Below are 26823 nucleotides of genomic sequence, written 5' to 3'. Positions count from 1 at the left end.
AGGTGGTTCAAAATATTTCTTAAGAATTCCCACCAGACTATAATTTTATCCCTAGGCAAAGAATTAGAATATTGATTTGCACCTTTGATAAAATGGGCATTCTTTAGGAAAAGCTTAATTCAATTTTATAAGGGTTGTACTTGAAACATTATTTTCCTAACACTACCAGTCAAACTTTTCACAAAGAAAAGTCCTATATCCATAAAGTTGAGACTCTGCTAAGGTGATAAAACTCACCTTTCCTGGAAAGCCTGAAGTCCTACAATGTCCTCTTCTGGTTCTCCATGTTTATAGAAATGAAGTCCAAGACCCTGAGGATCTTTTTTTTCTGCAGCAGTAAGAGAGAGCTCCACCACACCCTCATAAAAACGCACTAATGGGAAAGAGTTAAGGCATATTATTAAGTGGATACATTTTTCCTTAGCTGGCTTATAGAAGCTGGTACAGTCATCACATACTAAGACACAAGAAATTTATTTTGTATGTCTTATCACTTGGGCCACTGAAAATTGAAGGAAGATTTGCCTCTGAGTTGAGCAGAAGGTATGAAACATTTCATTTCTCACCTTGCCTATACTGAGCACAAACACTGGATAGGTCCACCTGATTGCTGATTTTCTGATACTCCTTTAAGGATTCCCTTAACATTCTTTCCTTTTCAATCTTATTTTGAACTTGTCGGGAATGCTGGAGAAGTTCATTTGCCTGGAAGTAGAGATGATAAGACCTTAGAAAGATATGAAATCAAGCACACAGATGATGCTGTCAATACAGTTTTTAGTTTATGTCTAAATTTACATCTGGTTTATGATCATCAAAGATAAAAACAACTCTGCAAACTTACTTCTTCTTAATTTTAGGCAGAAAAGTTTTTGACCAAAATATCCTAGCTATTCTTAATTCCTCTCTCAAATATGTTAAGTAAGACAGCTTTTGATTGGTAAATCTCTTGCCTAGTAAATACATTATTGGTCAGCAGGCAGTCCGGGAAACACTGATTTAAGGTTTTTTCACCTGTAGGAAAGGATCAATAAAAATCGCCCAATTAACTCTAATTTATTATACACAAGTTTTAGTGATTTAAAAAAAAAATTTAAAGAAAGGCATATTTAACCATTTTTTCTGTATGGTTTAGAAATACTATCAAAGATTCTTTATGAAAAATTTATATATGTACTTTAATAAATAATATATTCCAACTTCCTTCTTACACAGAGGAGAATTCTGAGGTCATGAAAGGCTAAGAGACCTACCCCCAGGTCATATGTCAACAAAAAAAGAGAATTTCTGGTTACAGTACCACTGTGCTCTTAGCACACTGCAAAAAACACCAAACAGGTAAGAGAGCATTATACCTTAGAACAAACGGCATCATCAGTGCTATAAAGAAGTGGGCAGATGTCCTGTAGGTGTAAACTAATGCCATCAACAGCAGCATTATCTCTGATGTAACAGTTGATTAGAGAAGCAATTAGTGCTCCAGTCAGTTCCTTGTCCCTGATTACCAGGTCTTTAAAGGTGGTGATTTTCAACTGTTCTTGAAATTCCTAGGAGTATAAAAGAAAATTTTTTCTTTGATCAAAAATATAGGAATATCATATTTCTGCACAGAATGAAATTCTCCAATAATTTAAAATAATTAAAACATTAATAGCCTCTATAACTTAAAAAAATAAAATATACTGAAGTATAAAAATAATAAAATTTTACAAATTTTCATAGATCATAGAGAACTGGAAAAGAACCCATAGTATGCCTATTCCAAATCTCTCACTTTACAAACAGAAAGCAAAGCCCAAGAGCGAGCCAAAACTGGAGGCAGGCCTCCTGACTTTAGTTGTAACTAGGAAAAAACAATCAATTATCTACATTAAAAAATCTCTGGCTTACATTTATCTATCCAAAATAATGTGTCTCCTGCTTGCTCAGTGGTGTCCATCTCTTTGCAACTATAGCCTGCCAGGCGCCTCTGTCCGTGGGACTGCTCAGGCAAGAAGACTGGAGTGGGTTGCCATTTCCTACTCCCAGGGATCTTCCCAACCCTGGGATCAAACCTGTGTGTCCTGTACTGCAGGTGGAGTCTTTACCACTGAACCATCAGGAAAGCCAAAATAATGTTCAACTTCTATTAGTCAAGGACTTCTAACTCTGGAGTTTGATCTCATTTTGAACAAATCAGGTTACTAAAATGGAGTTCTACAGTATTGAGGTGATTTATACCACAGTAACATTTGGTTTAGTGATTTGACTACTATCTTTTCCTAAATTTCAGCAAATACACAATCAATGCTCAATTTCTTGATTTATGTTTAATTTGCATTCCATGAGCATGTTGGGAAGGAAGCTTTGAAGATAGATCACAAAAAAAAAATAATACCTAGGCTAAAAGTTGATCTAGATTATGCTTACCAGCCAATAAAACTAGAAATGATTATTCTAGCTGTCATGGAAAAGAAAATAGCTTTCATAATTAAGCATATTCATTTGAATCTTTAAAAAGATAACAGAAAATACGTCTTTAAAAGGAACAAAACAATTCACTGGACAGTACTGGAAAGAACACAAAGATTGTCTTTTAACTTTGAAAACTGATACTTAAAAGTCAAGAATCAAAACATTTTTGGGTAACCAAATAGCCCTAGAGGATAAGGAATAGAACTACAGTTAATAAATAGGGAAGAAACCACAGACTTAGAAAATTACCACTCTGTAATAATAAATGAAATAACTGATTCAGGTAATGATTATCAATTGATGTGATGAAAGCTTGACGAAAGTTCGATGAAGAATTTCACAACAGCAGGACTAGACTTAACTTTTGAATCCAATAATCAACGTTAATACGACTAAAAGTGGGACAATCAAATCTTTTATGTCTCCTAATAAATTAATTTAACCAATACATTAGCTAATAATAAACATAATAAATGATTATCTATGAAGTATTCTATTCTTTCTCAAATAAATGGACCTGAACTTATCAAGCTTCTATAGACTTGATTTCCATTTCACAGAAAATGCAAGAAACAGGCAAACAAGTTCACTACAAGTATACAAATTCGCTACAATGCAATAGCAGAGAGAGAGAGAGAGAGCGCGCGCGAATTACTCTAGACTGAGACTAAAGAGAAACAACCACCAAAAGCAATAAGTGAATCAACTGTTCAGATTCTGATTAGAATAAACCAATCTTACAAAAAGATATTTTTAAGATAGTAATTTTACTATTTCAGATGCTACCAAAGAATTGATAATATTGCTGTATGTAATAATGAAATTGGTGTTCAAGAAAATGGCCACCTTTTTGAAGGAATACATACTAAAATATATGGAAATGAAAAAACATGATGTCAGAGATCTACTTTAAAATAATTCAGTAAAAAAGAAAAGGGGATAGATTAAGCAAAAGGGGTAAAATGAAAATGCTGAATACAAATGAATTGTGTATTTAAAAATATCTTTAGTAAAGTAAGATTTCATCCACAATCACAAACTTGTGGTTTTGACAGTGAATCTCTCATGTTATCAGGGTGGCTCAGACAGTAAAGAATCTGCCTGCAATGTGGGAGACAGGGGGATTAGTTGTCGTACTTCCTGTACTTTGTGTATGTTTAGAAATGCTCAGAATGAAATTGACAGGTAGGAATAAATTTCCCTTAAACCACCTAACATTGAGATAAATGCAAATTACCTTTATCCTTAATAAGGATTCCATGAGGGCAGTAAGAGCAGCATGGACCATTCATTTCCCATAGTGGTGAACATCTCTCTTTAAAGTAGGAACATTTAAACTACATTACTGGATTCCTTGAGATAACATTCAAAAAGTCTGCATATGTGTCTGTATGCATTCTTTGAAGGTGGGGAGAGACAGTTTTGATCTGATTCCCATAGGGATCTGATCCCTATGGGATCAGATAAATAAAGGTTACAATTTACTGTTGGAAAAATATCTTTGGTAAAGTAAGATTTCATCCACATATCACGAACTTCTGGTTTTGACAATGAATCCCTCAAATTATCAGAGTGGCTCAGACAGTAAAGAATTTGCCTGCAATGTGGGAGACCCAGGTTTGATTCACAGAAGGCAATGGCACCCCACTCCAGTACTCTTGCCTGGAAAATCCCATGGATGGAGGAGCCTGGAAGGCTGCAGTCCATGGGGTTACTAAGAGTTGGACATGACTGAGCGACTTCACTTTCACTTTTCACCTTCATGCATTGGAGAAGGAAATGGCAACCCACTCCAGTGTTCTCGCCTGGAGAATCCCAGGGACGGGGGAGCCTGGTGGGCTGCCGTCTATGGGGTTGCACAGAGTTGGACATGACTGAAGCAACTTAGCAGCAGCAGCAGGTTTGATTCTTGCATCAGGAAGATCCCCTGGAGAAGGGAATGGCAGTCTACTCAAGTATTCTTGCCTGGAGAATTCCACGGACAGAGGAGCCTGGCAGGATACAGTCTGTGGGCTTGCCAAGAGTTAGACATGACTAAGCGAATCTCAGTCTTCAAGTTATCATGCTTTACTGCAATTTTCTCATTACATACTAATTTATCATAACCTAAATGCTTCCCAAAAGACTCTCTCCTGAATCTAAGTGCATGATTAAAGCTTACTCAAAACAAGTTAACCACAATATTAATAGTATGATTTTAAGGAAGAAACATTTCCTACCTTCTGAAGTTCTCCTACGATAACAGTGAATTGATGTTCACAAAGAAGTTTCCATAAAGCCAGAGCCTGGTATGATTTTCGAACCAATTGCTGGATTGCCTGAAGTGAAATCTTTTCACTCAGTTGAGCCTCTAATTACAAAACACAACTAATGAAGTTTGCAAAATGACAGGTTAGGTTTTATTGCAAGTAAGACAACACTTCATCTCAAATAAAGACAACCCTAGTTAAGGGGGAGATCCTTATCGTTCTCCTTCTGCCGATCCCAGGGAATGACAATCATGAGTGTTGAATTCATGGCTTTATCCTCTCACTATATGTAAGTGCTTCTCTGCGTATACATATATAAATAGTAAAAATGTTGCCGTTTTGGACAACTTACACCATTGTTTTTCTCTGCTCAGTTATATTTTCACAGGCTACTCATATTGATAAGTCCAGTGCATTTAATTGCTGAGTATTCCACCATGTAAATTTTACCACAATTTGGTCCATTTTCCACCTGAAGGACATTTCTATTGTTGCCAATATTTTGCTACTAAAACAGTAATGCTATAAATATCCTTAAAAAAGGTCTCCTTGAAAACACAGTCAGGTTTTGATGGGACTGCTTTTCATATTAAGATGCACCAGAGAATCATGAAATCAATTCAGTCAGTCATGATAGCTTTTTTCCCCCTCCCCCTTAAAAAAGGAAATAGAATGAAAAAGGGGGAAAAAAATAGAGCACAAAATAGTTTTGCTGCTGCTGCTGAGTCGCTTCAGTCGTGCCCAACTCTGTGCAACCCCATGGACTGCAGCCCACCAGGCTCCGCCGTCCCTGGGATTTTCCAGGCAAGAACACTGGAGTGGGTTGCCATTTCCTTCTCCAATGCATAAAAGTGGAAAGTGAAAGTGAAGTCGCTCAGTCCTGTCCGACTCCTAGCGACCCCATGGAGCCCACTAGGCTCCTCTGTCCGCCTTCTTCCACAAAATAGTTTTAGTTGTTGCTTAAAATTGTGTTCAGTTGTGTGTGTATGCTTTTAAACATCTGGATCGTAATGTAAAAATTATTTCTTACTGTGAGGAAAAAAGTCTGATAAAGACTACTCCTGCATATATACTAAGAAGTGAAACTGCTGGCTTTGAATACATACACATTTGTAGCTTTTACTACGCATGATCAAATTGCTCACCGAAGTGGTTATTTCAGTGTATACTGCCAGCAATTTGAATGCTCCTCTTTGTAAAAATCCTTACTATTGCTTGTATTTTATCAAGCTTACCTGAAAAGAAGTACTAAAAAAAGAATTTGCAAATACTGAACAGAAAACTGGATCTGGCAGGAAGGAAAGAAAGTACGTTGGGACAAAAGTAAATGGCTGGGTCTTAATTGGTAAAGTTCTATAAGCCAGAATAACTGGCTCAAACAACACAAGGCAAAGAACTTAAAAAAAAAAAAAAAATTAAATGGCAGACAAAACTTAAATAATATTTTATTACTACTCCAAGTCACATCTGGAATAATTAATGGTTACAAGAACTTTTCAGTTCCTTTGCTCCTTCCTTAGTTGTTACTTTTTATAATTGATTAAAAAAAAAACACAAAAACCTAACACTTGATTCATATTGTAAGTGCTATAAGAAATACCACTTCACACACATAAGGACAGAAATTTTAAAAAAGAAAAAGAAAAATTACTGGTGATAATGTGGAGAAAACTGGAATACTTTGTGTACTAGTGGTATAAATGTACAATGGTACAGTTGTTATGAAAAAGTTATGGTGGTTACTCAAAAAATTAAAAATAGAACTATACATAATCCAGCAACTACAATTCTGGATACATAAGAAAATAATTGAAAGTAGGAACTCAAATTTCTATTTGTATACCATATTCATAGCAGAATTATAAAAATACCCCAAAGGGTGAAGGCAACCTAATTAGGATCCCACAAGCCGTCTGGTGTGGCCAAAAAAATAAATTAATTAAAAAGTAAAAAAAAAAAAAAAAAAAAAGGTACATATCATCATGTTTTCTGGTGCAAGGAAAAAAAAATTATGAGCTGACAGTTATGGAAATACAAGATGTCCATATTATACTTATGCAAATAACACCAATATTATTTTAATAAAAATATTCATTAACACAAATGACCTTATCAAGGGAGTGCCCACTATTTCCTATTCACCTAATAAAACTCTTTACTCAGGTCATCAACATTCAACTGATCAATCAGAAGCAATAATTTACCGTGCAACTTCCTCTGCAGCTCCTGTTGCATCTGCTGAGTATTTCCATTTTCAGGACGCATGAATCCTATCAGCCTCTGCTGTACTTTGGCAGCAGTACTGAAACAAAAATTCCAGAAAATATATTAAAAGGGTTGTGCAACTATTACCATCACCTAATTTTAAAGCATTTTTACCCACTTTCCATTTGCAGTCAATTCTTTTTTTTAAAAATATATATTTACTTATTTTAATTGGAGGCTAATGACTTTACAGTGCTGCTGCTGCTGCTGCTAAGTCGCTTCAGTCGTGTCCAACTCTGTGTGACCCCATAGACGGCAGCCCACCAGGGTCCCCGTCCCTGGGATTCTCCAGGCAAGAACAGTGGAGTGGGTTGCCATTTCTTTCTCCAATGCATGAAAGTGAAAAGTGAAAGTGAAGTGTGTCCGACTTCGAGACCCCATGGACTGCAGCCTACCAGGGTCCTCCATCCATGGGATTTTCCAGGCAAGAGTACTGGAGTGGGTTGCCGTTGCCTTCTCCGTACTTTACAATATGTTGTTCAAAATTATAAATAGCATTATACTACTAATAGCTTGACTATAATGGAACACCGTGTGGCCAGTACACATGGCCCCCAATGCAGGAGACGTAAGAGATGTGCATTTGATCCCTGGGACAGGAAGATCCCTTGGAGGAGGGCACTGTCACTTCTAATTAATTCACTGGGGGAGTGATGTGAAGTTTTTACAAGTTTATATCACTTTTAAAACAACAAAAAATGTTCATCCTAAATGTGTGTCCACACAAAAACTTCTACAGGAAAGTTCGTCTCAGCATTATTCATAATAGTCAAAAAGCTGAAACACCCAACACTGTAAATCAACTACACTTTGAAAAACAAAAAAATTTTTTAAAAAGATAAAAGCTGAAATAAGTTTAATGTGTATCAAAAGATAAACTGAAAAACGAAACCAAGTACTAACACACACTACATGTGACAATATTACACTAAGAGAAAGAACCCAAAACAAAAGGTCACATATTGTATATTTTCATTTACATAAAAGATCCAAAACATGGCAGGTCCACAGAGGCAGAGAAGACTAGTATTTGTAGGGATTGGGGGAAGGGCAACTGTGGAGTTCCATGGACTCCACATGTTTGTGCACCATGAGATTCATATAGTGAAACTCAAATATCCAAGTGAAAAAAGTGAAAGTAAAAGTCGCTCAGTGGTGTCCAACTCTTTGAGACCCCACAGTCTGTCCAAGGAATTTTGCAGGCAGTAGAGGAGTGGGTTCCCATTCTCTTCTCCAGGGGATCTTCCCAACCCAAGGATTAAACCCAGGTATCCTGTATTGCAGGCAGATTCTTTTACTTGGTGGTGGCACCTTTGGAAGGTAATTAGGTCCGGGTGAGGTCATGAGGGTGTAGCCCCATGATGAGACTGCTACCCTTATAAGAAGAAAGCAGAGAACTTTGGGTCTGGTTCTCTCTCTGCCACGTAAGACACAGAAAGAAAGCAGCTGTCTGCAAACCAGCAAGAACGTCCTCACCGAAACTTAACCATGCTGACACTCTATCTCAGACTTCTAGCCTCCAGAACTATAAAAAATAAACGTTTGTCATCTATGGCAGTTTATAGTATTTTTATTACTTCAGCTTGTTATTAAGATAGGGAATGACTGCTAATGGGTATAAGGTTTCTTTTTGGTGTGATATAGCTGTTCTGGAATTAGATAATGGTGATGAAATTTTAACTTTATGAATATACTAAAAACCATGAAACTTTTTTAAAAGGACAAATTTTATAATAAGTAAATTAAATCTCAGGGACAACAAGGGAAATAAATTTTACTTATTCTTACTTTGGATTTCCTAATGGTCCTCCAGTAAATTGGGAGTTTCTATCTAGAAATTCTTGTAAGCCTTTCAGTTCTAGTAGCACTGACTCCAGCAGCTGGGAGGGAACACTACTTTCAATCTGAAAAAGAAATATTTTCAAAAATGTAAAAACAATGAAAAAGAATATCCATAAAAAAACATATACTCTATATACCCATAAATGAATACTGAATTTTAATTTTGAGGTACCCTATCTTCACAAATAGAAAAGTTATTCCTTGTATTAATTTATACTTAGTGACCAAAATAAAGGGCTAGACACCCACATTCTACCCTAGCTGCTTTGGTTAATCAGGTATAATTTACAGACAGTAAAACGCTGTACACTTTGATAGCTTTTCACATCTTAAGAGTCACCACCCAGACCACAATACTGAATATTTCCAACATCCAACAAAGTTCTCTATTGCCCTTTTCTAGTCATTAGTGCCTGTTCAAAATTCACATCAACAGAATCATATATTAAATAATACACTCTGATTTTTAGAAATGTAAGTTTTAAGAGTATCACAGCTAAAAATATATTTGATATCTTTACATTGGAAAAAGAAAAAAGCTTAAAATAAGTTGCACACATACTTCATATTAAAAAATTTTTATTACTTGAATTTATGATAATACAAATTTCTGTTTCTTAAAGCACTCTGGAAAGTATGCCAGTGCATGGAATTTAGTGCTATGTTCATGGAGTTTGGAGGCATGTAAGCAAAATATTCAGTATTTTGAGCAATATTAACTATCAAGACTGACTCTATTTAGCCCTCATAACAATGTTACAAGAAGATACATTCTCATTTTACTGTAAGTTATCAGGCTCTGAATGTTAAATTTACTCATCAGTGAACAAGTGACAGAGCTTGAGATGTAATTCAGGGGATGAACAGTTTACTGAACACATACACAAACACATACATGAAGGAATAATCATCGCATGCTGTGTACAACATGCTGTTTACAGCATGCTGTTTAAGAAGTATGAAACAATCTACTTATCCACTGAAAATATAAACTGGTTACATAGAGATGATGGAATACTATTACGCAACACACTTACTGCAGTGATCTCTCTGTTGCCACTCTTAAATACTCTCTCCACAACTAAACTGGCATCCCATATGTTTCTGGAAAAAAAAAAAGTTTTAATGATTGTGCTGTAGATGAATAAAAACATTACAATATGTAGTAAATCCTTTTGCTGTGTGTTTATTTAGTTTTTAAAGTGTGGCAATGACTTCATTTAACATTGTACTAAGTTATCTGAAAGGATAAGAATAGCAACAAAGAAAAAAACAGGAAAACTTTCAAACTTGATGTCATTTCACATAATGAAATATTGCTGAGGAAAAATCAAAGACTGGGTAATAAGTTGTAAACAAGGAAGTTCTGAGTTATGAATTCTGCACTGTGTCACATTTTTAAGCAAAATGATTCATATGAAAGCATACGTCTCATATTTAAGAAAAACATACCAGACATGATAATTACTTGGATACAGCAGAATGAGTGCAAAATGGCTGTAATTCTATACCAACTCCTGACACCTAGTCTCTTTACAATATGATTCTGATGCCTGCTTTATAACAAGGAGTCTATTTCCCATCTTTTGAACCTGGGGTGGCTCAGAGATGTCCCCTTGACAAGTAAACGAGGTGGAAATGATAGGCCAGTTCTGAGCTTAGGCATCAGGAGGCTCTGCAAGTTTCTACTGTCTCTCATGGAACCTTGCTACCACCAAATCAATGACCTTTGACTAACCTGCTAGAGAATAAGAGAACAATCCAGCTGTCCCAGCTGAGGCCACTCTAGACCAACACACAAACACAACCCTGAACATGTGTCAGAGAGTTCTGAGTAGAACTCTCTTCTACCTCAATGATGATTTCATATTATGGAGTGCTTTGTTACACTCCATGTTAATATACATAGCTATATTTTGAAGACACATATACATATGCGAAACATAGTAACAAAATATAATTTGATGGTTAGATAATAGAAAAGCTGAATGACAGAAAACCATCTTATTAATGGACAAGTGAGCTTAAACTATAAGTAAAATTTAGTAGGAATAAACGATGTTCCAAATTTGAAGCTAAAAATGTTCAGCTGTACAAAATGGAACAAGGTGAGCAATAGTTAATTATTCTATAAAAAACTTACCCCATGATTCGAGAAAAGTAAATGCAAATACCATTGTGTTTTCCAGAGTACACCATCTCTGGTCCAGCCATACAACTCATACTTGTGGCCTGAGTTGCTGGGCTTCCCAAAGCACACACTGGAGTAGACACGGCAGGCGGGTGAACACCTTGTACACATGTAAGAAAATCAAATCTCAAAATTTAACCGTGAACATTCAGAATTCTCAAAAACCCAAGTCAGTTGTACCTGAGCCCAAAGAAAAAAACAGTTACAAAAATACTGAAATAAACAGTAGTTTAATTTGATTTTCCTTGACAAGAAGTGAGACTTAGACTTGCTTAGAAACTCCCAGGTTGGCTTTCAAGTGTGGCAATGCAGGAGGAAAAGGAGAGCAAGCGTGTAATCACTGCATCTTAATGGTGGAAGGGAAACAGGTCAGTTAGGTTCAGTGCTGGTGATTAAATCCTGGTACTCACAAAGGGGGCTTTCTAGGTAGGCTAGGTAAAGGCATTCACGGCCGAATGCCAATGCTTGTTTAGATGCCACTTCTATTAAATTACATTATTTTCAGGGGAATAGGACAAGTTAATCTTCCCCCCTCTAAGTGTTAAGAATAATAATTCATTATGATGGCTCCAAAAAGAATAGTAATAGCATCCTAAAACAGAGAAAAGAGTTACCTTGAGATGGTGTCCCTAAGAAGGATGGATTTGGATACAGAGTACCGCTAGGAACAGGAGAACCTGAAAAGAAAACAATATAAAGACTGATAAAATTATCTCCCAGTTTTTTGAATCTGATCAAAATCAGACACAGAAACTGTTTCTAAGTGTAAGAGTAAGGAGCGGCACCACTCTTAATATATTCAAGAATTAGGGACCCATTTCCTAGCAATTTTCTAACAATTCCCACTTTGAAAAACACCAAGGAGGGAGTTTGTTATTAAATCACTTAACTTTTTTCCTGTTGAATAAGTAACAAATGAGTTCTGTAAATATTACTGCTTACATCTTATTTTGTTTCCTAGTATACACTAAGGATTCACTATATATAATTCTAATTAGACATCTATAGGATTATTCTCTAACAATCCAGTAGCAGAAAAGAAAACATAACAAAATTTTTTATCCATTAAAATATGTTACTATGTGTGCTCAGTGGTGTTTGATTCTTTGTGACCCCATGGCCTGTAGCCCACCAGGCTCCTCTGTCCATGGTATTTTCCAGGCAAGGATTCTGGGGCAGGCTGCCATTTCCCACTTAGAGGATCTTCCTGACCCAGGGATCAAGCTCACATCTCCTGTGTCTCCTGCCTTGGCATGCAGATTCTTTACCACTGAGCCACCTGGGAAGCCCTAAAATACGCTACAAAGCTTTAAAAATTCAAGCTCTGCTAGAAATAGTTTCATTTCAGCGTTTCATACTCACTAGTGTAGACAGGAGAGCCCAGGATGGGACCGACATTACTCGGAGTGGGAAGAGTGGTTGGAAATCTCATCTGTGCTTCACCACCGTACCTATTTTTATGACAACAGGGGCTGAGTTTATTCAGTGAAACTATCCATCTTAAAAGCTGGACTTGTTTCAAGTCCTGCTTAGCTTCAGGATAAATGCTTTAAACATTAGTGACTTCAATGCATCATGCGGACAGTGAAATACACACATAGATACCTAATAAAATACTTATTTAGTAAATGTTGACTTCAAACTGCTACCAAGAAGAATTATAAGGGACTCTGGCAATTTCTAAAAAAGGGTCTGTGAAGCATAGAATTTATTAAATGAGTGTACTATAATTCCCACACTAGAATTATGGTTAGACTACTTAAAAAATTCTTTAAAAAACTGCATTTTAAATTTATTCTTAGCTAAGTATTTTCCAAACAATATCTCTGATACCCAGGTTTTCTTGAAGTGATGCAAAATCTCTCCATGTAAATGATACACAGAGAGCAGAACTGGTATAGTCTTAGAGGAAGCAGAAAAGACAAATGAGATAGTAACTGAGGTAGAAAGAAGAGCAGACAAAAGAAGCTGGAGAAGAGAATCCAGAGAAAGGGTTACAATGCATAAACATCAAGGTGTTCCAGATTTCGTCTTTTTGCAAATAAATTTTACTAACTTGCCTATATGGTCACTTAAATGTTTACTTGTAACGACCACATTAGCCAATGCATCCATTAAAAAAAAGTGGCCAAAAACAAGAGAAAAGGGACATACATACCTGAAGAAAGCTCGCGTAGCCCAAGCAGATACTTCTCTGTCACAGGCAGCAGTGGAACAAGCAAGAATAAGGCAAGTTGCACAAGCCTGGTCTTCCTGTAAAAAAAAATAATTATCTTCCCTTAGAATAAACATAAACATTTTGAATGAAGTTTTGTTTACTGCTGTATCCAGTGTTTAAATCTGTGTACAGAGCAAGTACTTGATAAATATTTATTGAATGAATCAAAGCAGCGGGAATGAGAAACGAGAAGTAAACACTATTGGTTTTAAAGTTTCTCATAGGCACCACTATTAAAGGATGTTCTCTTTATCTTTTTATCTAGATTCTATTTTAGTTTCTGGTTTAGTCACCTCCTTTTTTTCTCAAGGTGTTTTAATCTTTTAGAAAACAACAACAGCTAACATTTATTAAGTACTCGCCATGTGCCAGGCACTGTTTTAAGAGTTTAGAGCATATTAATCTCCATGTCACATATTACAATTTAATACATATTTTACACATGAAGAAATGGAAGCTCAGAGAACTCAAGTAATCTACTCAGATGGTGGAGCTGGTTTGAATCTAGAGTGTGTATATTTAAATTTGATCTGATATTCCTGACTTTAAGCATTCTCAGTATTACCTCATCATTTTTAGTTATGGTTTTAAAATACTAAAGTACCCATCACTGTTACCCCAAACTTTTTCCTCATGTCATTAAGTGGAAAAAAAAAAAAAAACTTAAAAAGTTATTTATCTGTAAATGTCTTATCCTTTATTTTACTTTTTAGAAAACTTTTAATTAATATTTTATATTGTGGTATAGCCAGTTAACAAAGTTGTGATAAATTCAGGTAAAGAACAAAGGTACTCAGCCATACATATACATGTATCCACTTTCCTCCAAACTCCCCTCCCACCCAGGCTGCCACATAACATTGAGCAGAGTTCCATATGTTATAATGCAGGTCCTTGTTGGTTAGCCATTTTATCCATATTTATCTATAAATGTCTTGTCCGTTAATAAAAATACATTTGTCATATAATTTGACCATCACACTCTTACTAGTATATTTTAATGATAAGAACTTATCAACAGAATAAAAAATATGAGCATTTACCATAATAAACTTTATAGCATATTAATCCTATTCCCAAACACCAGTACATCTATGATTAAAGCAAAGAAAGAAGACTAGTATTAATCCCAGCATTTTGATCCTAACTTATATAAAATGTAGCTATCATTCTCATTGTTTAAAATATCATCACATTAAAAAAAATTACAAATAATTACCTGATGTAATTTAAAGAATCTTTCAATCTCTTCTCCATCTCCACCCACATTACTCACAAGTAGATGCCTCAGTTGATCCACAGGTCTAAGTTTATGAAACATAAGACTCCCCTAAGAAGTTAAATAAAAAAGATGAATAATAGATTTACTAAGAATGGCTAGTAGCAACGGATCCTATGTTAAAAAAAAACAAAACAAAAATCTTCAAGAACAAATCACATGGGTCAAAAAGATCATCTGATCTACATTTCAACTCCCAAGCCACCCTAGATCTATATATCCATATGGAAAACTTAAAAAGTGAAGCATTATAAACCTTTAGCTAATGCACAGTACTAATACATGAATAGTCAGATAAGTGGAACAAAGTAGAAAGTTCTGATACAAGCTCAAGTAAATACTTGAATTTAATATATAATAAAAGCTGCCCCTCAAACTAAAGGATCAAAATTAATTATCCATTAATCACAAAGGCACAAGTACATCCACTTCAGAAAACACTGAAGCTGAATCCATATTCATACCTAAACCAGGATAAATTCCAAACAGGACAAAATAAAACTATAACAGAATAGTACTAAAAGAAACTACGGGTGAATGATTTCATGAGCTTAGAGTGTGGAAGCTTTTAAAAAAAAAAAAAAACTGTAGCAGAAATCCCCCAAAATAACAGAATATCTCAACTACTTATAAACCTATTCACATAGGGAAAAAAAAAATCTCAATAAAGAAAATCAAATGACAAACCAGAAAAAATGTTTGAGCCTAAATCACAAAAAGTTCCCTTAAATATATAAAGAGTTTCTATAAATCAAAAGAACAAACTTAATAGAGAAGTAGGTATAGAATTGGAACAGACAATTCACAGAAAAATAAACACTAGAAAAGACCGTCAACCTCACTCTTAATAAGATGGAGTACTGTACTTGTATAGGATGTAAGGAAATAGGCACTCATCAGTCACTGATGGTGACTGTATGCAGGGATTGGTATATACATATATCAGTGTATACATACATCGGTGTATGTATGCAGGGAAACCAGAAACATCTTTCAAATTGATAAATACACATACTTTTTAATCCAGAAGATGTAATTCTATGTAAAATTATATGTTTGTAAAATTATAAGTTTGTAGCATTATTTTTAACAGCAAATGATGATCCATTAACAGGGATCTACTTAAATATGGTATATTCATAAAAAGGAATACCTTTTAAATATAAAAAAGAATGAGAAAGTCCTAATATCAACATGGAAAGATGTCTAAAATGTATCTTGAGATTTTATTGTGTATACCCCTTGGTTTACCACTGGAATCCTGTCAATGCATTACTACTCAAAAAATAAATACTAAAAAATGTTGTATACTACTTTATAAAGAGTGAGTTCTTTTTGTTGCATTTTTGGTATTTGTAACTATTCCTTAAGAATATTTTAAGAGTAAACATTCCTAAGTGCTTAAGTAAATGACTCTATTAAGCAACTATTGCAGAATACTTTGACAAAAACATTAAATACAGCTTCTTTTTGTCTCTACCTTAAGAGGATATGCACATACCTGTGCTGAGAGGAGAACAAACTTCTTGGGAGGCAACATGTGCTGCTGTACAACAACTGGTGAGTCAGTTATTGGAATATGATCCTTATTTAAGGGTGTGATAATCTTATCTACTTTCAACTCATCTATTGCAGAAAGAGCCCAGGAATGACCATCAACACGAGTAGTCATCTATGTAAAAGAAATAAAGTTTTGTATACATATAATTAAAGTTACATAAAGCAAAATCTTCTAAAAAGGATACAGTCTTTGAGTAAATGTAGGATTTAATAAATTAACAATACATTAGGATGAATATTCTCAAAAGTCAGTATTTAATTTTTTAATACCTATTATTTTGATTGAGCATCTTCTATGATAGTAAATAATCTTTACATACTAGAAGAAAAAGGCAAATTTTTCTTAAGATAAACTAGATATAGTATATACTATAACTACAATTTTTTCAATAACCAAAGACTATATACCTTCTACCTTCTTTCCAGGGTGAACTGATCTACACTTAGGTTCAGCGCTCAAATTTCCTGACCCATGGTTTTGCTCTCTTCTGAAGTTATATTTGCTTTCTAAACTAAGATATTCTTTTTTAAAAAGTATCTTGGTCTTCTAAAATACTTTATTATAAAAAATTTAAAGCATGAATAAAATGTTGAAAGTATACTGTATGTCCATATGCCTGATACCCAGATTCAACAATTGATAGCATTTTGCCATATTTGGTTTCTTCTCTCTTTCTATATTTTCTGAATTACTGAACTATTTGAAAGTTATGAATATCATGTCACCACTAAATATTAATATATTTGCATGCACCTCTTAAAAATAAGGATGTCCTCTTACATAACCATAAAACTATTCTTACATGTAAGAATATTAACATTTCTCTAATACAATTTAATGCCCAGTCAATACAGAATTTTTCCATTGTCCTAATGTCTTTTATAGCTGTATTGGAGAGACCAGAATTTGATTATTAATGTTCATGAGCTATATTTACATTTGTTTTTTAAGTCCACGTTTGTTTGAGAACTCAAGTATACAGGTGAAGTGATATGATGTATTGACATTGAAGTTGCTCAGTCATGTCTGACTCTTTGCGACCCCATGAACTGTAGCCTACCAGGCTCCTCCGTCCAAGGAATTTTCCAGGCAAGAGTACTGGAGTGGGTTGCCATTTCCTTCTCCAGATCTTCCCGACCCAGGGATCGAACCCAGGTCTCCAGCATTGTAGGTAGATGCTTTAACATCTGAGCCACTATGATGTATAGTACCTACTTTAAAAACAAAAACAAATAATAGCTAACATTTATTGAGTACTTCCTATGTGCCAGGTAGCATTTTGAGCACCCTGAACACATGAGCTCATTTAATCCCACTTTCACCCCATAGAGATAGGTACCACTAATATTAAAACTACTACAGATGAGGAAATTGAGGGCCAGAGACATACTAAATCCTTTGAGTCACTGCCCTGAGAAAAAGGAGCCAGATTTCAAACCTGCACCCCCTAACACTGTGCTCCCATCAAGACAGGGTTTATATCTTCCTGAGTTCTGAATCCTTACAGTCTATCACAGAATGAGGCATACACTATGTGCTCAGTAAACCCTAAAAGATACAGAAAAGAATTTGAGAAAGGTGCTCCTTGTCTCTATACCTACCTGCCTTTACCCCAGTTGCTTAGGCCACATCAGAAACTTGGAAGAGCCCATTCAAACCATGTTCCCCCTTCCCAGGATTGCGGTCTTCCTCCAGCCATCTACACACACCTTTTCCCACTTCCTCTGACAAAAGGATTCAGTTTGAGAATAACCACAAGCAGCCAGTGACAACTAGAGCCAAAAAGGCTTTAAAGAGATGGCTCCAAAAAGACTCTCAGACATTCAGACCCTAGTGGGGGTTGGTTGATCTGCTTTGATCAGCAGCCTCCAGGTACAGGTTATAAGAGCTATGTGAGGTCATCTAGGAGGACAGATGGAAGTGGAAGAGGGGACACTCAGAGGAGCACCTTCTGGGCTGGGATGAGTGGCCCAGGTGTGGGGCTGGGCCAGGATAGGCGGGGCCACATCTTTCTCCCAGGACCTCTCCATTGACTTCATGGAGTATGTGCTAATATTTACTTTTAAAACACAATTATGTGTTTGTGTATATACATTTGTATATGTGGGAAAAAGAGATCAAACAAGATGGAGTGAAGGGGTAATTCCTTAATGTGGGGTTCAGTTTACCATTCTATTTTTGCATGTTTGAAATTTTCTATAATTAAAAGAAAAAAATTAAATATTTAGATGGAACTACAATTAAAGAGATCATAAGAATAAAATTCTAAGTCATAGCTAAAATAGATGGTCACATAATAACTAAAAATATAATATATTCAAATGGGACAAAGATAATTTCAGAAAGACGTAGGTATTTTCAGGTACCTTATAAAAATATTCTAAATGGGTTCCAATGTTTTCTTTAAAGATTTTTTTACTGAGTACCATACTGACTTCTCATCTTAGGAAAAACAAAGAACAGTATATACTTCTTTTCAGTAGGACTGCTAATCATATAAGATTATTAGAAGCAAACAGTAATAAATTAAAAGATAAAGCTTCTCACAATTTTGTTTTTCATTTCAAATTATGTAAAACATTCTTTAAAATCTCTCAAGATAACTCACTTGAGTTTCCATCATTGGCTTTTGGAAAGGAAATGTATCATGGTTGACACACCACAAAATATCATTATCTTCATTTTCTGAGGCTGCCATCAGCAGAATACCTAAAAGTTTAATACATAAAATCTCACTATAGGATGTCAAATACACCTCCACAATAATCGTAACAATGTTAGTAACATTAGTACGGATACATAAATATACATATTAATTTTTATAAGTAAATAAGTTACAAAATAAACAAAAAATAAATCCTCTAAAAGGACATATAATCAGTGCTAGGGTAGCATCACTAAATGTTCTAGACTGTAAACATTATTTTTTTCAGATAAATACAACTTATTTGTATATTTCTAAAGTTAGTATATGTTTACAATAAGCTTATTAATTATATTTTTAAAAAGTATTTAGTACATAAAAAATTGTTGACTTACAATCAATGGTATGTAATATTCAGTGAAATAGAGTTCATTTACTGGTTAATTCAAATACTCCATGAATAAAAATGATGAAGTTACTAGTGGAATGGCAGAGATAAATGTACTATGAAAGAATAACCTAAGCAGTATTAGCTGACATTATAGTTTGGTTTTGAAATATGCTTTCCTAAGCCCAGTTCCAATTCCACCCATTAATTCGCTCCCTTCATTCTGAGTTTAGTGATATTAACCTTGAGTACATTGGCTGACTATAGGTGATGGGATCCTAATTAATTATTAAGCTATGTAACTACCTTGTAAGAAACGGAGAACAGTTTATATCAAGTAGCAAGAAAATGTTTTCTTAAAATTAGTGTATAAGGTTTGAAAAACTGAAATTTGATTGTATCATGCACATAACTGAAACCACATTTTCCCTCAACAGATTTCTAGCTTTAAAACTTAATTCTGTTTATGATGGCATAAAAAATAATACTTAGAAATACATTGAAGAAGTGCAAAATTTGTATAGTTTCTTACACATTACTATAAAAAATTAAAGGGGATATAATAGAAAGATATCCTACATTTATGGATTTGAAGGCAATATTTATAGGATGGGAATACCCCCCAAATTGATCTATATTTTCAACAATCAAAATCCCATCTGCTTTTTTTTAGTTGCAGAATTGACAGACTGATTCTAAAATTTATATGACAAAGAGTTCTAGAAAGAATCTTGAAAAAAAAATGTTGAAATGGGAATTTTAAAACTTATGACAAAGCAATAGTAATCACAGTGGGATATTGGCATAAGGATGGCAAAAGGACTTCTTATTAGGAACTCTTTACCCATTAGCAGCAGAGTGACTGCTAATGATGAAACATTAGGAGTGATGAAAACATTATGAAATTAGATAACAGTGATGGTTATACAACTTCTGTGAATAATCTAAACCCTATCAGAATGTACACTTTAAAAGGCTAAATTTTATGGTATGTAAAAATTGTATCTCAATAACATACTATGAAGCTGCATGTTACAATGTATTTGAAAAAATTCCATTTGTAAAGGCAAGTTTCATTTGGGTGTTGAAAAATAAAATATTAGAAGAAACAGTAGAATAAGTATAAAAAAGGCTTTAAAATTATTATAAAATCAAAATAAACTAACAAATGCTTTCTCACATTGGAGAAAAGCACACACAGGTTTTTCTAGTTTTGATGTTTAACTAGAATCTCATTTTTTAATTATGAATCCAGGAGTTCATCATCAAAATTTCATATTCCTGGATGCAAAATTCTCCATATCCATGAAGATATGGAAAAATGGTATCAGAAAAGTCATTTGAGTTTTCCTAACCATCCTGAAAAAACAAAGTTCAAAGTCTGTTACAATGGATATAACATTGATTTTGACCAGTGAGTTCATATACAAGTACTTTTTAAGTTGTTTGGAACTTTTTAATAGATATTAAAAACTACAGTATTTATATATATATATATGAATGTCATATGTTGATGAAAAAATGGACATTTATAAAATCTGAAATAAAAGCTAATTAAAAAAAACAGATAAAAAACTGGATAAAAAAATCCAAAATTTTCTGAATTTTATTGGAAGTTTGTTATTTTCAAATGCCTCACAAGGCAATCTAATTTTAAAAACTTTAAGCATCTAATATTCCATCTGACAGTATTTCAGAATTTACCTTTACTATAAAGAGCTTTATGTACTTTTGAAGGCTTTTCCACAGTTGAAGAGGCAGAGAATCCAGGAGGTAGGCGGACGTGGACCAGTGTCAATGTATTTGGTCGTGCCAATGGCTGTCTGAATGGACAAGTGCTGAAATACAGCCTTACACCTGATCATGGAATAAAATTATCCATCATTAACAGGAAATAAAAGATACAAGGTACACATGGTATTGAAACAACTCCATAGAAAAACAGAATTCTGTTAACGTCACATCTCATTTTCCTGACTGATCTTAAATCACCAAGCACTCTACTAGCTGGAGTGGTTTCTAAGACACCACCACTTGGCACTGGGAGATAAATTAACACATTTCACCAGAAAGAGTCTACAACTTTAAGACCAGACTCTGTCACTAAGTATTAGCCACTTTACCTTTCAGGCCTGGTTTTACAGCCATAAAATCATAAGACAGAGCCTGAGGAAACTTCTGATTTTTCAAAAGCCTTCATTTTATGAATTATTAATACAGCTTGACAAAACTGATACAGAAATAGAAACACATTTCTAGTCATACATTTCCAAACCTGAAGATTGGAAAGTTATCGCAGTAATAGCACACAAATAAATAAAACAACATACCTGCATGTGTGACAGCCAGTAATTGACAGTCCAGTGATTCGGAGTTTTCAATCACTGCTATTTGAACAATTGGTTTAAAAACAGAACGATCTATGGTCCTAGAAGAAAGAAAAGCTGAACTTTATGTTTTAAATGTATCTGCTAAATTACCAGGAACACATTCCACCAGGATTCTTACATGTCTAAATATGCTAAAATAGTTTAAGACTAGTTTTTAGAAAGCAATGCAACAGCAGCAAGAACTAACAAAAACCCTCAATTCTGTGTTTTTCATACTAACAATGTTAAGAGTAATCCTTTTTTCAAAGACCATAAGAGAAGGCTAAGTCCACTGGTAAGTGGTTCAACAAGTTGTTCTTAGAGCATTAAAATATCATTGCAAAGGGGAACAAGTGAACCTTTATAATGGAGAGCTCTGGTGAATACCATCTTAATGAAGTGTTAATCAATCAATAGGAAAACTGGAAAAAAAAACAACTGGTATTATGTGCCTCAATGTAATGCTCTATGAAGTTCACATCATGTAATACTAGTTAAAACAGTATTACCCTGAATCTATAAATAAGGGGAAAATAAGACAGATTCAGAAACTGGGATATGCTACTAATAACTTTCCTGTCCCTCCCTCCTAAATGTTAACATTTGAGAAGGGCAGTAAGACGTCTGTTTTATATTAAAGAGACAAACTAGTGACGAATGTAGCTCACAAGCTATGACTGAATGTGGAGAAAAAAGTACAGAAAAACAGCTATGAAAGATGTGGGAGACAATAATTTTAATATGGACTATACAATTAGAACATTATAAAATTATTGATTTTTTAGATGTGGTAATGATAATACAGTATATAAGAGCTTAGGATATGGAAAGTGAAGGACCTAAGGATGAAAGTCATATAGGTCATGTGTATGTGTGTGTTTGTGTGTGTGTGCGCACATGCTCAATCCTATCTGACTCTTTGCAACCCAATGGACTATAGTCCACCAGGTTCCTCTGCCCATGGGACTCTCCAGGCAAGAATATTGGAGTGGGTTGCCATTTCCTCCTCCAGGGGATCTTCCCCACCCAAGGATCGAACTTGCATCTCCTGCATTGGCAGGTGGGTTCTTTACTAGTAGTGCTACCTGGAAAGCCCCCATATAGGTCAAAACAGTGAGCAAATGAAGCGAAATGTTAGCAGCTGGTACATTTGGATAAAGGGTATATCATCAGTGTTTATCATGCTATTTTTTTCATTTTTCTGCAGATGTGAAAAACTCTCTCAAAAAAAACTGGGGAAAAAAAGAAAACTCTTCCTTTTAAATTGTCTGCCTAAAGAATTTCTTGGTCATTGAGGAGCAAAGAAACCATGCTATCACCAGGATACCTTTCTGCAGCAGTGACCCAGGCACACAGACAACAGAAGCTGAAAAGGGAGGTGTTCTGTGAAGAAAATTTCTGCAGCTAAGTCAGTTGCAACAGGTGCAAACAGCAGTGTACAGTGTCTGAAGACTTGGCTTTTTGGCTGGGTCCCAGCACTTATTTAGGAGTTTAGACCTCAGGCAAATTGCAACAGCTCTTAATTTCAATTTCCCCAAGAAGGCAGTGGGTATAACACAATTCTGAAATTCTGTGTTCCCAAATGGTACATGTGTTACTTATCAGACCAACGAAGCTACGATGTAGATGTGTTAAAAGGGTGGAGTATTTACAAACAGGGACGCACTTTGAGATTTCTGGTTTCCTAGTCATAATATCTGTAATGCCTGCACAGACCATTCAGAACATAATTTAAAACCCCAAGGAAAAACACAGGTCAAGGTGCCCTTTTCACTGAAAAACCAGTCCACCTTATGTTTCAAACCATCCAACTTAAGAACAAAAGGAAGCATCTCTAAGAACTGTTTCAAACATAAAATAGAATGTCATTTCCTCCCACATTCCTTACCTTCTAGAGATATTTTGAAGAGGGAGTAGTTTTAGTATACTGCATATAACTAATATCGATTTGCCCACAAATAAAATGTCTGACAATAAGTTACATATTACCTAGCAATATTACCAGCAGCAGAGACAATAGAATTCTGTGACACTGAGGCAACTCTGTTCATTCCTTGTCCATCATGGCCCAAATCATACACCTGTGAATAAAAAATTATACCCACTTAAACATGATTATAAACTGTATACATTTTACAAATGATCTTTTTAATATACTTTTCCTTTTTAGGAATCCTTTAATTCTGCTACTTCATATAGGTAGGAAAACATTCAGAGATTTACAATTTCATAAAATTAGTGCCCTAAGAAGTGGTTTGGGATTTTTTTTTAAAGCACACACTTCATAAGAAAAGCTAAGAGGAACTAGGTCTTCTTTCTTAAAAACAGGGATGTTCTTCCGCTTTTACATGCTGGCAAAATATTAATCTTACCTGTATGACTCCTTTCTCAGATCGTGTATATAAAATATTTCTTGAATTATCAACTGCAATTTGAACAATAGGATCTAAAATAAAATGAAAACATAAAAAAATCCCAGCAATTAACAAATCGAACACAGTAGCTGCTTATAGCAAATTAAAACTGCTGTTTTATAGTTGAGTCTTAGGAAAGTTGCACCAGAGCAAAGTTAGGAAGCATTTAGGTCAGACATCATGTTAAAAAAAAAAAAAGGCAAATATCAAATACTGTGACTGGGCTAACAGCATCATAAATAAGTTTTTCTGTCTTCTAAATTAATTTTTTAAGCCAAACCAAAACCAGGTTTCAAATTATTCCTTCCTTTAACAAACATTTAATGAACGTTTAGTTTACTATATGCTAAAAACAAGTAAAATAGTTCTACCTGGTCTATTCCTTCCAGAAATTTCTAACATGTCATTGTTTAAAATAATTTAAAAATTCAGTCATATTAACATTTTTAGGTGCTTTTATCTTATCTTACTGAAGCATTTTAAAATTACTTTACCTGACTACATCTCTCATTAAAAACTCAGATATACTCATTTTCTGCTGGGAATTTCTTTTAGAAGGGGCAAAACATGTATTAAATGTCTGAATGTTTAACTCTCTCACATAGAGAGAGAGTTATGGTTGGTTGAAGTACACATAGCTGTAGTAGACACATGTTCTAAGGTGCTACATTTATAGGAATTCGGGAATAAAACTCATGCTGTCTCTATGTTTCATCATCCCTTCTCCCTTTAAAAGAGCATATAAATATACAACAAACTATTTAATAAGGGCTGTTTCAATTAAGATTGAGAATTTCTTTAAGAAAATGTTAGGTCAATGATTTGTTAAAATTGTTTGCCATATTTATTTTCAACTTACCATCTTCTGAGAATGTGAACTGTAGTAATGAAGGAACAAGGAAAGAAAGCGGGCTCTTTGAGTGGTTTATTTTCCTGCATCTCTGGCTAAACCAACCTGCTTCTGCCTTAAAAGATAAAAATGCAAGACTTGTAAATGTAGGTAGGTACCCCCATCACAGCAACTACTATATATACCCGTTTATAAGCATTCTCAAATCTTAGTGAAATGCCAGTAACTGTAAATAAAGACATACTACTCAAAGTGCTGAGCTTAGTACTGTAATTAAAAATTTTAAAATGTATTTAGCTAAAATCACTGCTCTCAATTAAAGCAGCTATGTCTATTCCAACAACCTCAACACTGCCATGTTAGTAAATTCATTTTATCTTAAAAGTTTCTATCTGAAAGCAAGGAAATAATAGCCATAGTTAATAAGTGTCAAAAGTACATAGGATAGAGGTATTTTTATCTCTTCCCACTACTGCTAAATGGAAATTTAAAAAATAGTAGCCACCACCATCATAATCTACAGTCAGCCCCTCAATCATCCAGTTTTGCCATCCTTAAATCTGTAACAGAACTGTTCTGTAAAGTGAACAAAACCAAGAGAAATTGGGTAAGGAAGAGATACAATGTAACATAAAAAACTAACCTCAGTTCTAATCCTATCTCTGCCATGAATTAGCTGTATGACTATGAGAACATTTGCCATGTCAGTTTCCTACCCTTTAACTTATGAAAAAGGCAACAATATAGTTAAAGGGGGGGAAAAAGCAACTGGAGCAAAGACATTTCAGAGTAGTGAGAACACAAATGACCAAAAACACACGAAAAGATGCACAACCCAGCTAGTAATAAAAACACAATTTTCTTCGGATAGGTCAAAGTTAGTAAGTTTGAAAATACCAGTGTTACAGTGAGGAGAGACGGGAAAGGGATACAATCAGAGTCTACAACTCCTAACAGGGAATAAGGAAAACATAAAAGTTGAAATACATATACATGACAACACAAGTATTAGAATTCTAAGTCTCCACACCAGAAAATATCTACACATCTGTTCAAGGAGGCTTGCAGAAGAACACTTATTATATCATTATTTATGAAACATGTAATAAAAACCTAGAAGTCCATCAAGAAAAGAGCTGTTAAATAAATCATGTACATTCACTTTATGGACAATCATGCACCAATCACAAAGGGTAACATCTCTCTATCTACCAGATACTGACAAGGAAAGACTTTCAAGACAAAATTAAATGAAAAAAGCCAATTACGGGGAATTCCCTGGTGGGGTAGTAGTTAGAACTCGGGCACTTTGGCTGCTGGGGCTGGTTTTACTCCCTGACTGGGAAACTAAGATCCCGCAAGCCATGTGACTTGGCAAAAAAACAACGAAGAAAAAAAAGAAAAATGTTAATTATGAAACAAAACATAAGCAATAATTCAAGTAAAAACATATACAGAAGTACACTATATGTTTGTACATGTGTATACACACAAATACATACGCATAGATATTTAAAAACATATTTATAGGTATTCAAACAGAGAAGGCAATGCCAACCCACTCCAGTACTCAAAGATCTTATATATCATGTTCTACAAAAACATATAAAGAATTAATAATGGCTGTTACCTCTGGGGAGAGGACTGGGTTTTATTTATAGGTAGAGTGTAGCCGTGAAGGACTACAACTTAAACTGTATGTTTGACCACTTTCATAAGAATATATTAATGTACTTATATAATTAGAAAATAAAGACAAAAGCTTATCAATCCATAACCCATCAAGAGGGAGGGAAAAAACATGTTTAAAATAAATGTCAGACTTACTTGATATGCTACTTCATATAAACAGCCATCCTTTCCAGCCAAGAAAATTCTGCCATTATCAGTGGAAGTTATTGTTAAAAGGTAGGTATTATCAGTAGGAAGAGAATATAAGGGATCTGGAAGCAACTGCATTCCACCACACATACTGTCATTGAGAACTCCAGAACCTATATTTTTAAAGGGAGAATATAGGAATCACTTTACGAACTCTTTAAAAGTTTAACACAATCAGTGTATTGTCTTCAGAATTAATGTTCTTACTGAGTTCATGA

The 26823-nt window shown here is 34.6% G+C and overlaps 1 protein-coding gene across 2 annotated transcripts in view; it reads right to left on the bottom strand.

Moving 5' to 3' along the window:
• Positions 1 to 26823, bottom strand: part of NUP155 (nucleoporin 155) — a 56398-nt gene that overhangs the window by 18574 nt on the left and 11001 nt on the right. For both annotated transcript variants that reach the window (XM_052659035.1, XM_052659034.1), the window contains exons 6-25: positions 26552 to 26718; positions 24734 to 24839; positions 23833 to 23906; positions 23450 to 23541; positions 21422 to 21519; positions 20796 to 20948; positions 18668 to 18768; positions 16000 to 16170; positions 14439 to 14549; positions 13160 to 13254; positions 12364 to 12452; positions 11616 to 11678; positions 10954 to 11101; positions 9848 to 9914; positions 8757 to 8872; positions 6908 to 7005; positions 4674 to 4804; positions 1356 to 1547; positions 567 to 705; positions 238 to 373 (exon numbers count right to left, since the gene is read on the bottom strand). In XM_052659035.1, the coding sequence (XP_052514995.1) occupies positions 238 to 373; positions 567 to 705; positions 1356 to 1547; positions 4674 to 4804; positions 6908 to 7005; positions 8757 to 8872; positions 9848 to 9914; positions 10954 to 11101; positions 11616 to 11678; positions 12364 to 12452; positions 13160 to 13254; positions 14439 to 14549; positions 16000 to 16170; positions 18668 to 18768; positions 20796 to 20948; positions 21422 to 21519; positions 23450 to 23541; positions 23833 to 23906; positions 24734 to 24839; positions 26552 to 26718 (2347 nt within the window). The remainder of the gene's footprint in view (positions 1 to 237; positions 374 to 566; positions 706 to 1355; positions 1548 to 4673; positions 4805 to 6907; positions 7006 to 8756; positions 8873 to 9847; positions 9915 to 10953; positions 11102 to 11615; positions 11679 to 12363; positions 12453 to 13159; positions 13255 to 14438; positions 14550 to 15999; positions 16171 to 18667; positions 18769 to 20795; positions 20949 to 21421; positions 21520 to 23449; positions 23542 to 23832; positions 23907 to 24733; positions 24840 to 26551; positions 26719 to 26823) is intronic.

Source organism: Budorcas taxicolor, chromosome 20, assembly GCF_023091745.1.
Source record: "Budorcas taxicolor isolate Tak-1 chromosome 20, Takin1.1, whole genome shotgun sequence".
Taxonomy (NCBI): domain Eukaryota; kingdom Metazoa; phylum Chordata; class Mammalia; order Artiodactyla; family Bovidae; genus Budorcas; species Budorcas taxicolor.
This window is presented reverse-complemented; position numbering and strand designations above follow the sequence as displayed.